This window comes from Candidozyma duobushaemuli (assembly GCF_002926085.2).
Source record: "Candidozyma duobushaemuli strain B09383 chromosome Unknown A_B09383, whole genome shotgun sequence".
Classification (NCBI taxonomy): domain Eukaryota; kingdom Fungi; phylum Ascomycota; class Pichiomycetes; order Serinales; family Metschnikowiaceae; genus Candidozyma; species Candidozyma duobushaemuli.
The window spans coordinates 3274404-3287196 of NW_020289901.1; the positions used below are offsets into that span (position 1 = coordinate 3274404).

Below are 12793 nucleotides of genomic sequence, written 5' to 3' on the forward strand. Positions count from 1 at the left end.
CTAAAGTCTAGCCAGGTTAGTGCTCCGAATGGGGAGCGCTGTGCCACCCGAATTGCCTCCTCAAACGTGGGGCAGCCGGACGCCCAAGGGTTTTTGAAAGGGTTGGTTCCGCTTTGTGTGCAGGATTTTTAGAAATGTCGGGGGCCCAGAAATGTGGAAATTTCACTCCGGATGGCAACGGCATCGCTGCGTCCTGCGGCACGTGACATCTCTGCTCATCTAAACGAACCACAAAGCCGGATCGCCGGTGTGGTGTACGGGTTTAAACCCCCACCAATAGGCATTCTTCCAAAAGCTTAGTGGTACTACAATAGTTAAATTTCAAAGCAGGTTTCTTGGAAGCTGGAAAACGGCGATTTTGGAAGATCGTAAGTGTCGATGTTTTCGGGTGCATCTTGGCCGCTTTCGGAAACATCGCCGTAGGGGCTATGACGTAAGTCCATGATAAGGCATCTCTTTGTCTCCATAGGCATTCCACTGAATAGGGAGTCAAATCCATTTTTGTGTAACTTGTATTGCTACTAAGGAGCAACGATAAGCCCTGGAAACGAACAATTGGTTGCATCACAATCGGTCCATTCTGCTGAAGTATGATCCGGTGAGGCTTCAATCTAGCCCTTCAGGTGATGTCAGGTGCGATATGAACGAATCAGATTGAATGCATCATTTAATATTTTTTTCGCTTCGGTCGTTTGATATTTTTTCGCTTCGGTCGTCGTTTGATATTTTTTCGTTTCGGTCGTCTATTTCCCTTCGATTGCCTGATACGGTGTGGTTTTTTCAAATTGGACTCACTTCAGCCGTTTGGAGTTGGGTTGCTGATTTCAGCCTGAACGGCTTTGGCAAAAAATGGGGTGATGTCCGGGAGCTAAATTGCGTTTTTCTTGCTGCAACGAAGCTTCGATGGAATTGACTGCGGGAATGGAAAACAGCAACTGTGGGGCTGTCTAGGCCGGAATAGGTGGTTTTGGACTATGTGATTTTGGTGAAACGAGGGATTTGATTGGACTGGGTGGGTTGGGTTTTTGGTTCGTGGCAAGCAATGAGAAGGGATTTTATCGAACAAGATAAGTACATCATTTTGGAAATGTACATTGTATTGGAGAACTGCAAAGAAGGGCTGGTCTCTAGGGAGTCTCCTCTTCGGTTACCCTCAATTGCTTTTCTTATTGTCTTTTTTTTATCGATCATTAAAAAAGCCTTTTTTTTTCCAAATCCGTACAATCTTAATTAAAACCGAAAAACTCAGATAAAAGCTTATTTGGCTGCAAAACGGTCTGGGGACCGGCGATGAAGACAGTACCGCCTTGCGTTGACATGACTATGTGCCGTACAAATCCTTTTTGGTTTGCAGCCATTGGGACCATGGGCTCTACGTCATTGTATAATGAGGGGTCTTTAAACCAGGGATAAGAAAGATTTTGACTTTCAATTCGTGACGTTGGCAAATGCTGAGACAAGCGCAAATAAGCGAAGAGCGGTTTTAGCCGAAGTGAATTCAATTGCCTTTTTTGCATAACAGCAAATACTCATCCCATTTGAGATGGGTTTCCGATTTTAAAAAATTCACTGGAAAGTATTTCATAGACGATGGTCTATCAACCCACTGATCCGAATGACTGGGCCATCCTGCAGTATAGGGAGATTCGTACTGCATACTAAAAACTGAAACGTCCTCCTAATAATCATCACCCTTACTTTTGAGCTATTGATATCTGGTGGTTGTGCAGATACGGTGCATTAGGGCAAATGTAACGTTTCAATTGTCGAGCATCCACCCAGTGCACCAGGTCTGTTTTCCTGTTGCTTATATGTAGGTCAGAGTCCTGGGTGAAGACCTACTACTAAGGTAAATCTTCAAAGGAGTGGAAATCGTCAATTTTTTTTTTTTCAAATGCTCTAAATCTTTCTTATTGATTGAGGTGTTTGGAAATGTTCGGTATCCTTACTCAACAGGTCTCAACTGAGATCCTTAGTAGTATCCAACAATCTGTACTTTCAAAGGATACGTCAATATTTTAATCTTCATCAAATTCATCACTGGTCTTCTGTCTCTTAGCCAGTGGCTCATTGGAATCCAGCTCCTCTTGCCTCCTCAATTCAAAGCAATCAATCTTTTTGTGACCCATTTCCTTACAAAAGTGGCATCTCAAGTTTTTATCCTTATTCTCCATCTTCTTGTCTTTTTGTGACTCAATAAACAATTTCGATTTTCTCGCATACTCAATGAAGCTGTACCGCATAATGCCACAATCCTTTATTCCCTTATGAGCAATCAGTCTAAGGTCAAGTCCTTCGACACCAAAAGCTTTGAAATCCGCCTCTATAGCCTTTATCAAGATCCTCTCCCTTACGTTTTCCATGGGGTAAACCGAGTAGGGTAATGGGAGTGTATGGGTAAGCGAGAATAGAGTCCACTTTGTGGCCAAATCATGCGTTCCATTTTCGCTGTGTGATCTGAAAGTTTTCCATTGAATTTCCCAAGCAATCATGAGGGTTGCAAGTTCACACGCACGGTATTGGAGTAATTCGTCAAATAGAAGCGTGAATTCAGCCAAGCTGGACATGGGCTCCGAACCTAGTCCTACCTGGCCTGAAACAATCATATCCATACCTTCCTGTATAAGCACTTCTGCCAAGTGTTCAGAGTTTCTTTTGATCAAAGCTTGTTTCATTTCGTCAAATGGTTTGAGAACTTCTTCAGCTTCCACGTCACCGTGAAGATAGGCCCTTATGTAATAATAAACTCGATAGCTGTAATTGGATCTGATTTCCGGCATCAAAAGTTGAAACCACCACATGGAGTGTTTTTAGTGATTTAGTTTAAATGGGATTCTGAATTTCGTCTTGTCAGGTGGATAGTCCGCGTGGGACTGATAAACTAGATGCCGAGGACTAAAGCTCAACTTTCCAGCCCCAGCCTCAAAGTAGTCAAAACCATATGGATCTATGTTTAGTCGATATTCTGAGAATATGAAGGTTTATTCTCGAAATTGAAGAAACGGTATCGATTTTTCGTCAGATCTCATCGAGCGGCTTACTCTTGGAGCATTATGTAGTCCTACATGTTGTTTACATTTCACGTGTTTATCACGTGCTGAGCCACACCTGTCAAAGTCACGTGACCCCTCCAACAAAACCGTGTTTCTGCCTAATTATGCTGCTCCCACAGAAACCCCGACCCTTAAAATCTAAATTTCATAGTGCTTTGAGTCCACCCACCCCTTAGCACACCCAAAACGCACATGCTTGTGGCTTCGCTCCTCGGCGCACGTGACCTCTCCGAGTCGGATACCGCTCCATTTTGCACCCAAATGAGCAAATCGGTTCCCATTCTTCATATAATGCCTCCAAGGTCCTCCCGACTTTTCTCCCATTTCTATCCCTTCATGTTCCAGGATGCTTGAACTACCCTCGGACATAGTCCTTCAAATCGCCACATATCTTCCTCAGGAAGATAAGCTTGCATTGGCTAAGACATGCCGGGAGCTTTATACCACGCTACACGCTCTGATCTACGAGGTTGTTGTTTTTGATTCTTCCAAGGTCCACTTGAACGGACTCCAAGGTTTTGTAAACCGCCACAAATGGTTTCACGAATTGAAATTCTCATGCTACCCCACGGTGATTCGGTCTTTATACGCCCTTACCCGGTTCTTGAAGAATCTCTCGAAAAATCCACAATACTGCAAGAATATCAAGTGCCTTGTGGCCATGGAGCAGGTGCCTGATATGCCTCATTTGGAGTTGCTGGGCTACCTTGCACAGATCTTTCCACAGTTGGTCAATTTGACTGCGTTCCAGTGGTACTCGATCCACCAACCCTTGGACGCCGATTTGGTGTCACTTTTGCCCAAAAACATCAAAAAGGTCTGTGGAAATCTCCAATTCTCACTGGCTTTCTCCACATTCAACGTGCCCGAGTCTGTCGAGTTTTTGGACATATCCAACTTTGGCTGCGAAAAGAACCTATACAACCTTTCTGGGTTCCCAGAGAACTTGACCTCGCTCACAGTGCTGAAACTGGTTTCCTCAAATTCCAGGATCTTCACATCGTCGCTTTCCTCTTGCTGCTCCGCCGTTTTGTCCAATACCCAGGAACCACTGTACCACTTAGATGCTCCCACATACACCTCGCTGCTTTTCAACTCGCTGTCTTTGGATTCGCCAATTAAGCTCGAGAGTTTAAAACTCAAGGACATTTCCTTGCTGGTCTGCGATGCCCACATTCTCAAAAACTACGTCGACTTGGCCTCGCTCAAAAGCTTCTCTCTTGAAGAATGCACCGAAGTGCTTTTCGACCATGTCTTACCCCAAAACTACATGACCTTGTCTTCATCCGCATACATCCGCCGTAACGCCCCGGCAGAGCTCTTCTTGGATCTTTTGGTGCCGGAACTCACCGCCTTGAAGCTGCTTCACCTCAGCATGACTAACGAGATCTACTATAACAACTGCATCATTGCATTCATTGCCCTGCTTTCTGGCTTGGAGCACATCAGCATTCATTTGAAATACCTCTATCGCCCGAACGAGCCCGTTGATTTGGACGCTCTTTTTGAGGCCTTGGAATCTCACTCAGATACCCTCAAGTACTTGGATGTGTGCTTCAACACCATTGAAAACAACGTTTCTCCGGGCCAGAAAAAGAGGCAGTGTTCACTTTCTGCCAAATCCTTCTCGAGACTTCAGAAATTGAAGAAACTCGAGTTCCTCAAAATTCCCGTTTTCAGGGACCAGGCAGACCTTCTCCGTGAGAGCTTGGAGCCTTTGGAAAACCTCAAAATTGTCCAGGTGGGTTTTGCCGATCTGGCTGCAAATGCCTCAAACCACGGCGATACGCTAATTTACGCCCTCTACAACACAAACTGTCTCATATCACAGGACTACTTCAGCTCGCCCAACTCCTTCACCAGTGTGATTCAGGACGAAAAGGTCAATGAGTACTTGGAAATGAGCAAGAAGTTCAAAACGGCGCTTCCACGCTTGAGGTACATCCGAACGGACTTGAAAAACCAGTCGCTTGTTTACGACTGTAACGGCACCGTTGCTGCTGCCGAAGATGGCGCAGTAGAAAACTTCGACACCCTTGTGGCGTCGGTCATTGGATTTTAAATGATACACTGTTATACACTTACGATAAATTAATGATTGGAATTGGTATAGTAGATGTAGGCAGGGGAGCGATATAATCGGCAAGCTACTTTTTGACATATTGCCAATGGAGGTTTGATGACCGATTTTTTGAATTCCATCAATTTTGCAACCAAAAAGGCACTACACCTCACTTCCATTGCCGTACATTTTGTCGTTACTCCTTGTACTCGTCATCCTCGTCTTCTTCACCATCCTCTTCTTCCTCATCTTCTTCCAACTCCTCCTCTTCCTCCTCTTCGTCATCACCCTCGAGCTCCTTCTTGCCCTTCTGCATCGTCTCCTTGAACACATCCAAAGCACGCTGTCTGCCAAACTTGTAATCCACAATTGGCTCAGGGTAGTTGTTCTTTTTGGCAATCTCCTTCAGCAGAGGATTGTCCCATGGAGAGTGGATATTCTTGGAATCCACATCCTTGAGCTCAGGAACCCACTTCTTGATAAACTCACCTTTAGGGTCAAAACGCTCAGACTGAGAAGAAGGCTTGAAGACACGGAAGTAAGGCTGGGGATCCACACCTGTGGAAGCAGCAAAACCCCATCCTCCGTTGTTGGAAGCAAAATCACCGTCGATCAACTGAGACATGAAGTACTCTTCTCCGTATCTCCAGTCAGTAAGAAGATGCTTGGTGAGGAAAGAAGCCACGATAAGACGGCCTCTGTTGTTCAAATGACCAGTTTCTTTCAAATTCCTCATGGAAGCATCCACAATAGGGTAGCCTGTTTGACCTTCCTGCCACTTCAAAAAATGGTCCTTGTTGTACTCCCAGGGCAAGTCTGAGTACTCCAAGTGAAAAGGCTTGAACATGCCCACGTGAGGCCAGAAACAGAGGATGTTTTTGTAAAACTCTCTCCAGGAGATCTGTCTGAGGAATTCGGTGATACCGGGAGCGGCTGTTTCGTTGGCTTCAGTAAGCAATTCGTTCTCGTGCAAAAGCCAGAGGATGGTTCTGGGAGAAATGGTTCCGGAAGAAATGTGAACACTGAGGTTGGAGGCACCTCCGTCCAAGTTGTTTCTTGTATCGCCGTAGTTTTTGATGGTGTCCAGCTTGACCCACCTCTCCAAAGCCTTGAAAGCGTCGTCTTCTCCAACTTCCTTCCAGTACTTGTTGAAACGCTTTTGGTCGACATTGATCTGTGGAAGTCCATGTCCCGCTTTGATCAATTCCTCAACAGAATTCTCGAGCTTCTGGGGCTCATCAAAGATAATCTTGTTCTGGTCAATGAGGTGGTTGTTGACGTACTCCACCCAGGCACGGTACCACGGCGTGAAAACAGCAAACTGGGTTCCCTTGGACTTGGTGACGATTTCTCCAGGCTGAACCGTGCAAGTATCATGGACAGGCTCGAAGTTGATGCCTTTTTCCAAAGCGGCATCCACCAATTTCGTCGAAAGCCTCAATTCGTCGATTTCGTACTCCTGGTTGACGAAAAGATGGGAGATCTTGTGTTTCTGCAAGAAATCGAGAATCGAGGGCACGATCTTGCTTCTGGTTTCCACATCCACAGTCACAAACGCAATGTTCAAATCGGCCAACTTCTTGTGGAGCTTCTCCATGCTCTTCACACGGTAATGCATTTGGAACTTGGATTTTCCATGGGCCTGGGTCATTTCCTTGCAATTGACCCAGAAACACACGAGCGGCAAGTTGTGTTTTGCAGCCAATTTGTATGCCTTTGAGAGACCATGGTTGTCGAAAGTTCTAAAATCTCTGACAAACCAATGGGCAACGGCATTGGCTGGTTTGACCTTGGAACGCTCTTTTTCCGTAGACTCTACCTTATTGAGCAAGATGTTGTACGGTTTGTTTTCCTCCTTGGCATACTTGGTTGCAGCCACATGAGTGGGCAATTCCTTGGGGTAGAACTTGGAGGAGAACTTTGGAAGCTGTTCGAGCTTTTGCTTTTTAGACATGCAGATTTGAAAACTTCATCGTGGACCTGCTTTATAACTTTACCGGGGGATTGCTATGATGTAACGGTTGCGGTCATGTGATGGACTTTGCCAGACGCTTCAAATCACAAAAGCCGGGATTTGTGGGATTTTGGAAGGCTTCTCAAACAGCAAGGTTACGAGCCTGGGGACCCTTTTTGAGATACGGGGTGACTGTATTGAGGGTGCAAAAATATGACTCTTGAGGGTGCGTTGACGTGCAGATTTTCGGTCTGGTTGTAGTATGTGCATTTGCAACCATTATGGGTGAATAGCACCAGGGCTAGAATATGGGTTTTCAAAGTCGTTTTTCTTTAAATTGTTAAGTAAACTACGAAGACTAAGCCTCGGAAGTCCTCAAGATCCCCCTTTGCCACCGTTCCCAATCCGCAAAATGACTCATAGTGCACTCCGCAACAGGTATATATTTGACTTTGAACAATTCCCAGCAGTATGCCACGGAAGAAAACTCAAAATCAGGACGAGGTCGTTGCCACGTCGCAGAGCTCAAGATTCCACAATGAAACGTTGGACACGCTTTCCAAAGACGTGGATCTCAGGAAAGTCTCCCTTTCAGCAGGTCTCAAGGATCTCTTGGTAGACACAGATTTACGAATAACACAGGGATCCAAGTACGGGCTTATCGGGCCCAACGGATGCGGCAAAACCACCCTCCTTAAGTGCATCGGCTACAAAAAGATTCCGGGAATTGCGTCGAATCTCAGGACTTTGTATGTAGAGCAGGTTGCAGTGGAGGGCACTGAAAAGCTGGTTTTGGAGACCGTGGTGGACTCCGATAAGCAGAGGGTGGTGCTATCCTTGCAGATGGAGGCTTTGGAAAAGGCATTGGAGTCCGGAGAGGCGGATCTTTTGAGGAAGGCGATCAAGTATGTGAAAGTTGAAAGACAGAGGGAGGAGTTGAAAGCAGCACAGAAAATCGCTTCTGAGCGGTCTGGAACCAGAGGCCACAGGGCCAGAAAAGCTTTGGTGGAGCAGGAGGAGATTCTTGAAAAATTGGAGAACTTGTCCTTGGAAGAAGTTGCAGAAACGGACGAAACGCTTCTAGCTGAACAGCTTCTATCTGAGGTTTCAGAGAGCCTTGAGGGATACGATAGTGTGGAGGTGCTTCGAGTGAATGCTGCCAAAATTCTCCAGGGTCTAGGGTTCACGGAGAAAATGATGGCGGAACCTGCTAAGCTTCTCTCTGGAGGGTGGAGAATACGTGCTTCTTTGGCTGCTGCATTGCTCATAAAACCGGATATTCTTCTTTTGGACGAACCGACCAACCATCTTGATCTTCCCACGGTGCTTTGGCTCCAACAGTACCTCCAGTCCTTGGACGACGTGCTGATGGTGGTGGTTTCTCATAACCGTGCTTTTTTGAATGAAGTAGCTGAAGAAATCATCGTTTGCAGAGAGCAGCGGTTGGACTACTTTACAGGAAACTACGACGAGTATTTAGAGGACTACCAGGAGAAACAGAGCTTTCTCCAGGCCAAGGCGGACGCCAACCAGAAGAAAAAAGACGCTTTGGAGCTGAGTGTGGAAAAAGCATTGGTGGCTGCAAAACGCAGTGGAGACGACAAAAAAGTGCAAACAATGGCTGCACGGAAAAAGAAGCTCGATCGGATCGGCATGGACGTGAATGAAAAGGGCCACCGTTTCAAGCTCAACAGAGACAGAGCAGGGTGGCACGAAAGCATACGAGACGACATTGTGGTGGATAAGCAGATGGTGCCTGATGTGTGGAAAGTGGAAACACCTCCACCGCTACGGTACCAGGGCGACATTCTCGTGATGAACGGGGTAGGTTTTCGGTACGGCGAAAATGTTATTTTTGGCCGGGTCAATTTGTCCATTGGCCAGAGGGCCAGAATCGCTATAGTTGGTGCAAACGGAACGGGAAAGTCCACCTTCATCAAGCTCTTGACAGGAGAGTGTCAGCCCACGGTGGGAACGGTGGAAAGGCCTGGAAACGCAACAATCGGCACCTTTGACCAGTTCAACGCCGAATCGTTCAAGTCCTCCCTCGACACCAAGGCCACTCCATTGACGCTTTTCATGGACAAGTACCCCCACAGCAAAGAGAGCCAGGTGCGAGGCCACCTCGGCAAATTTGGCATTCGAGGATCCACAGCCGTCAAGCCGCTAGTCCAACTCAGTGGAGGCGAAATGGCCCGGACCAAGTTGGCGCTTAACTTCTTTGAGGCATCGCCCAACTTGCTCATTTTGGACGAACCGACAAACCACCTCGACATGCTTCTGATCGAGTCGCTAGCGGAATTGGTGACGAGCTATGGAGGCGCAGTGGTGGCTGCTTCCCACGACCAGCATTTCGTGGAGCAGTTTGCCGAGGAGATTTATACTTTTGAGAAGAGGCAGATGAGGCGGGTGGAGTCGATTGGGGAGTACCTGGCCCAGTTTCTGGACCTGAAGACCCTTTAGGGTCTGAAGGGACAGCGGCCCTGCCCAAATTGATAAATCCAAAAATGTCATCGGGGCACATTAGCGATATTCAAATGTTAATTGCCAGGCCTTGGTTGTACTGCCTCACTGAAGTGGTTGGTTGCAAAATCGTGGACCTGAGGCCCTGCTCAACATGAAGAAAACCAAAATGTTCCTCGGGGCCCAGTAGCGATATTCAAATGTTAATTGTAAGGCCTGGTTATACTGTCTCAATGAAGTGGTTGGTTGCAAAATAATGGCACCTCACCGGCAAGTCAAGTCATGGTTGTAGAGATCCACGAACGCATTCACGCATTCAGCACATTGCTCCCGAGAAGCAAATTGATCCAGCGGCAATTGCAATATTGTTGATTGCCATCCGTTTTGCTTACTTGTCAGCATTTTCCAATATCAAAGCAGAGAAAGCATTAACCGCAGATGACTCCCCGTTGGTGTAGACCGCAAGAATCGCCGAAAAGGCGCCTTGGCATCGAGGCATGGGGAGATCCTCCGGCATCCCATGAAAATTCTACTTGGTGGGGCGTTTTTCACGACTTGTTCACCCTCCGCCTCACCTCTACTTCATCTCTCCAAGCCTAATCAACACAACAAACGCAACTAACACAACCATCAAAACCCACCGCCAGGCCTCCCTGATGACGCAAACACGCAAACTGGCAGGGGTGTCTTGGATGTACGGCTGCTAAATGTACCACGTGCTAACCAACATTGCCCCCAGAATCGGTTTCCAGGCCGTCAGACCAGAAAAAAAAAAAAAACGCTATTTAGCAAACTTCAGAGGCCAATTCGTCGAGCGCAAAACTACTTTCAAAAAAATATTTCCAGGATTTGGCCCACTGCCCGCCTCCACACCTCGCCTCGTAGACCTTCGGCTCAGCCGGCTCAGCCACCGAGACGTTCATTGTGAAACGGTTTCAAAAGGTGCAGACAATTCTTCAACTTTGACGCTTCTTCAAGCACACTCTGATTTCGATCAGCCGATCTCGTCCATCCCCAGCTTTTTCAAAACATTCTCCTGGATGCCAGATCTCCCCGACCCAGTCCGTCAACCATCTCAAGCTTCCACCATCTAAACCATATCCCAAATAACTCTCAATTCGTATCCCAATTAAACCCTCAAACCACATCCCAATTAAACTCTCGTAGACTCCTTTTTTTAACTATTATCAACGACCGCCCCGTTAGCCGCTGTCCCTGCTCCCACGTTCCATCTCAACGGCTGCAAAATGGTTGCTGCTGTGGTTTGCTCGGCAACATACATATACCGCTGGCGGTGCCGCAGCGGAAAAAGCGCCATTTTTCGATCCTCGCCGAATCTCCACCCTTTTTTGAAAAAAATACCTCCACGAGGCTTGGGCTTTCTATATTCTTCGAGAGTACCGCAGCACTGCGCGTCTCGTATATTGCCGTCATCGCAGCTGAATCTAAAACTAATGCATAGCCTTCTTGCACAGCCCTCATCACCACCCTTATAACCCAAAGCAGCACACAATCCCTTACTTGCTCAACTACAAAAGTATAGACGAATTCCTCAAAAACTACCCCTACTGGCTTCCACCTCGCCACATCACCACCTCGACTTAGTTACTCAGCCTCGTCCATCACCGTCGAATCCAACACACGTCCAATTCCGGCTGCTTTTTTCCCACAAAACCATGAAAACACGGAGCCGCTTCGCCGTCGTGCTCCTCCTCGCCATAGGCGTCTTTTCCGTCTACGTCTGGCCCTCCAGAACGCTACATACCGTGCTGTCCTCCGACGTGCTAGCACTGTCCATGTTTCTGGATCACGGATCCATGGAGGCAATCTGTGCTTCCTACTTTGACGCGTTGGCGGCCGAGGCGCCGTTGCCAGCATCCTCGTCGACGCTCCTCCCCCTCACGTCCGTCACAAACCACGTGGAGCACCTTCGGATCTTCAACAGGTGCTACATCGAAAAGGGCTACCAGCTCACGCCAGCGGCCCGCCAGGCCGAACAACAGCTCCTTCCGTTCTTCTCCGAGCTTTCTGTGCTGGCCGACAGAAGGTCGTTTTTGAACGGCATCAAGCAGAAGATGGACGGCCGGGGTATAGTGGTGAGCATCAGCGATGCCGAGGTGGGCCGGGCTCTGAACTTGCTACGAGTGCTCAATCACCTCGGCAACGAGCTCCCGATCCAGTTTGTGCATTTGGACGAGCTCTCGGAGGTTTCTGTGAAACTCCTCCGCTACGCTGCCATGCTGCCCAGAGCCTTGGGAAGAGACCAGCGTATTTCCTTTGTGAACGTGGGCAGGCACCTCGCTTCGGGCTTTGACAAGCACTTCAAGGGATACAACAGAAAGTGGTTTGCGGCGATTTTCACCTCCTTCAAGGAGATGATCCTCATGGACGCCGATTCCGTGCCCTATGTGCCGCCTAGTTCCTTCTTTGACCTCGAGGGCTACCAGGAAACCGGTGCTTATTTCTTCAGGGACAGGGAGCTCAATGTGCTACTCAAGAAGTGGAAAATCGACTTCTACAAGGGCCTTCTTCCGAACAAAAGGACGCCGTTCGGGTTTGAGGTCGACTCGGCGCAGCTCCACAACAACTTTTTCCTTTTCAACTCCAAACACGTTGCCGAGAGCGGCGTTGTGGTGATGGACAGAGAAACCCATCTTCTGGGACTCGTCATCCCGGTCGCCTTGCTGTACTTCAGAAAAAGCTCCAAAATCTTGTACGGAGACAAGGACTTGTTCTGGTTCGGCCAGTTGATCAGCGGAAACTCGAACTTTACCTTCCACTACAACACCGCCGGCGCCATGGGCCAAATAGAACCTACAGGTGAGGTTTGCCTGGCCCAAATTGCCCATTACGGTAACAATACGCTTCTTTGGACCAACGGTGGTCTCACAAGGTGCAAGAAGAGGACCTGGGTCAAGGACTACTTGTGGTACTCGACCTTCAGGGAACAGTACGGGTCAATTGCAGAGCTCCGTGAGAGCTACAACAAGCCTGTCGAGGTTTCCGAAATAATCATTCCTGCTGTTTTGAGCGACAAGAACGAGCCTGGAACAGGAAAAAGACCGATTTCCAACTTCAACAAGAGGGAAAGCCGAGGCTGTGCCGCTACATACTATTGTGCCAACGCCATGGACGGCGGCAGGCTCATCATTCTAGATTCGGAGGCCAAGGCCCATATCAACACCGTCATCGACGTGTGGAACGAGCATCATCTCTACGGTAACTTATAGATTAATTTATATGAGAGGCATTAAGAATTAT

General features: G+C 47.7%; 5 protein-coding genes across 5 annotated transcripts; 3 read left to right on the plus strand and 2 right to left on the minus strand. All coding sequences in view use genetic code 12, as the record gives it.

Annotated features, from left to right (window-relative positions):
* Positions 1–2018: 2018 nt before the first annotated feature.
* On the minus strand, positions 2019–2780 carry CXQ87_001476 (uncharacterized protein; the record flags this gene model as incomplete). The annotated part of the gene is made up of 1 exon (XM_025480012.1): positions 2019–2780. One exon carries the CDS (start codon positions 2778–2780, stop codon positions 2019–2021), a length of 762 nt encoding a protein of 253 aa, XP_025339485.1.
* A 619-nt stretch (positions 2781–3399) lies between these two features.
* CXQ87_001477 (uncharacterized protein) lies at positions 3400–5115 on the plus strand (the record flags this gene model as incomplete). Its single annotated transcript, XM_025480013.1, has 1 exon — positions 3400–5115. One exon carries the CDS (start codon positions 3400–3402, stop codon positions 5113–5115), a length of 1716 nt encoding a protein of 571 aa, XP_025339486.1.
* Positions 5116–5311: 196 nt separating this feature from the next.
* CXQ87_001478 (cryptochrome/photolyase family protein) lies at positions 5312–7069 on the minus strand (the record flags this gene model as incomplete). The annotated part of the gene is made up of 1 exon (XM_025480014.1): positions 5312–7069. One exon carries the CDS (start codon positions 7067–7069, stop codon positions 5312–5314), a length of 1758 nt encoding a protein of 585 aa, XP_025339487.1.
* A 471-nt stretch (positions 7070–7540) lies between these two features.
* CXQ87_001479 (ABC-F family ATP-binding cassette domain-containing protein) lies at positions 7541–9532 on the plus strand (the record flags this gene model as incomplete). The annotated part of the gene is made up of 1 exon (XM_025480015.1): positions 7541–9532. One exon carries the CDS (start codon positions 7541–7543, stop codon positions 9530–9532), a length of 1992 nt encoding a protein of 663 aa, XP_025339488.1.
* Positions 9533–11208: 1676 nt separating this feature from the next.
* CXQ87_001480 (alpha-mannosyltransferase) lies at positions 11209–12762 on the plus strand (the record flags this gene model as incomplete). The annotated part of the gene is made up of 1 exon (XM_025480016.1): positions 11209–12762. One exon carries the CDS (start codon positions 11209–11211, stop codon positions 12760–12762), a length of 1554 nt encoding a protein of 517 aa, XP_025339489.1.
* Between the last annotated feature and the right edge of the window lie 31 nt (positions 12763–12793).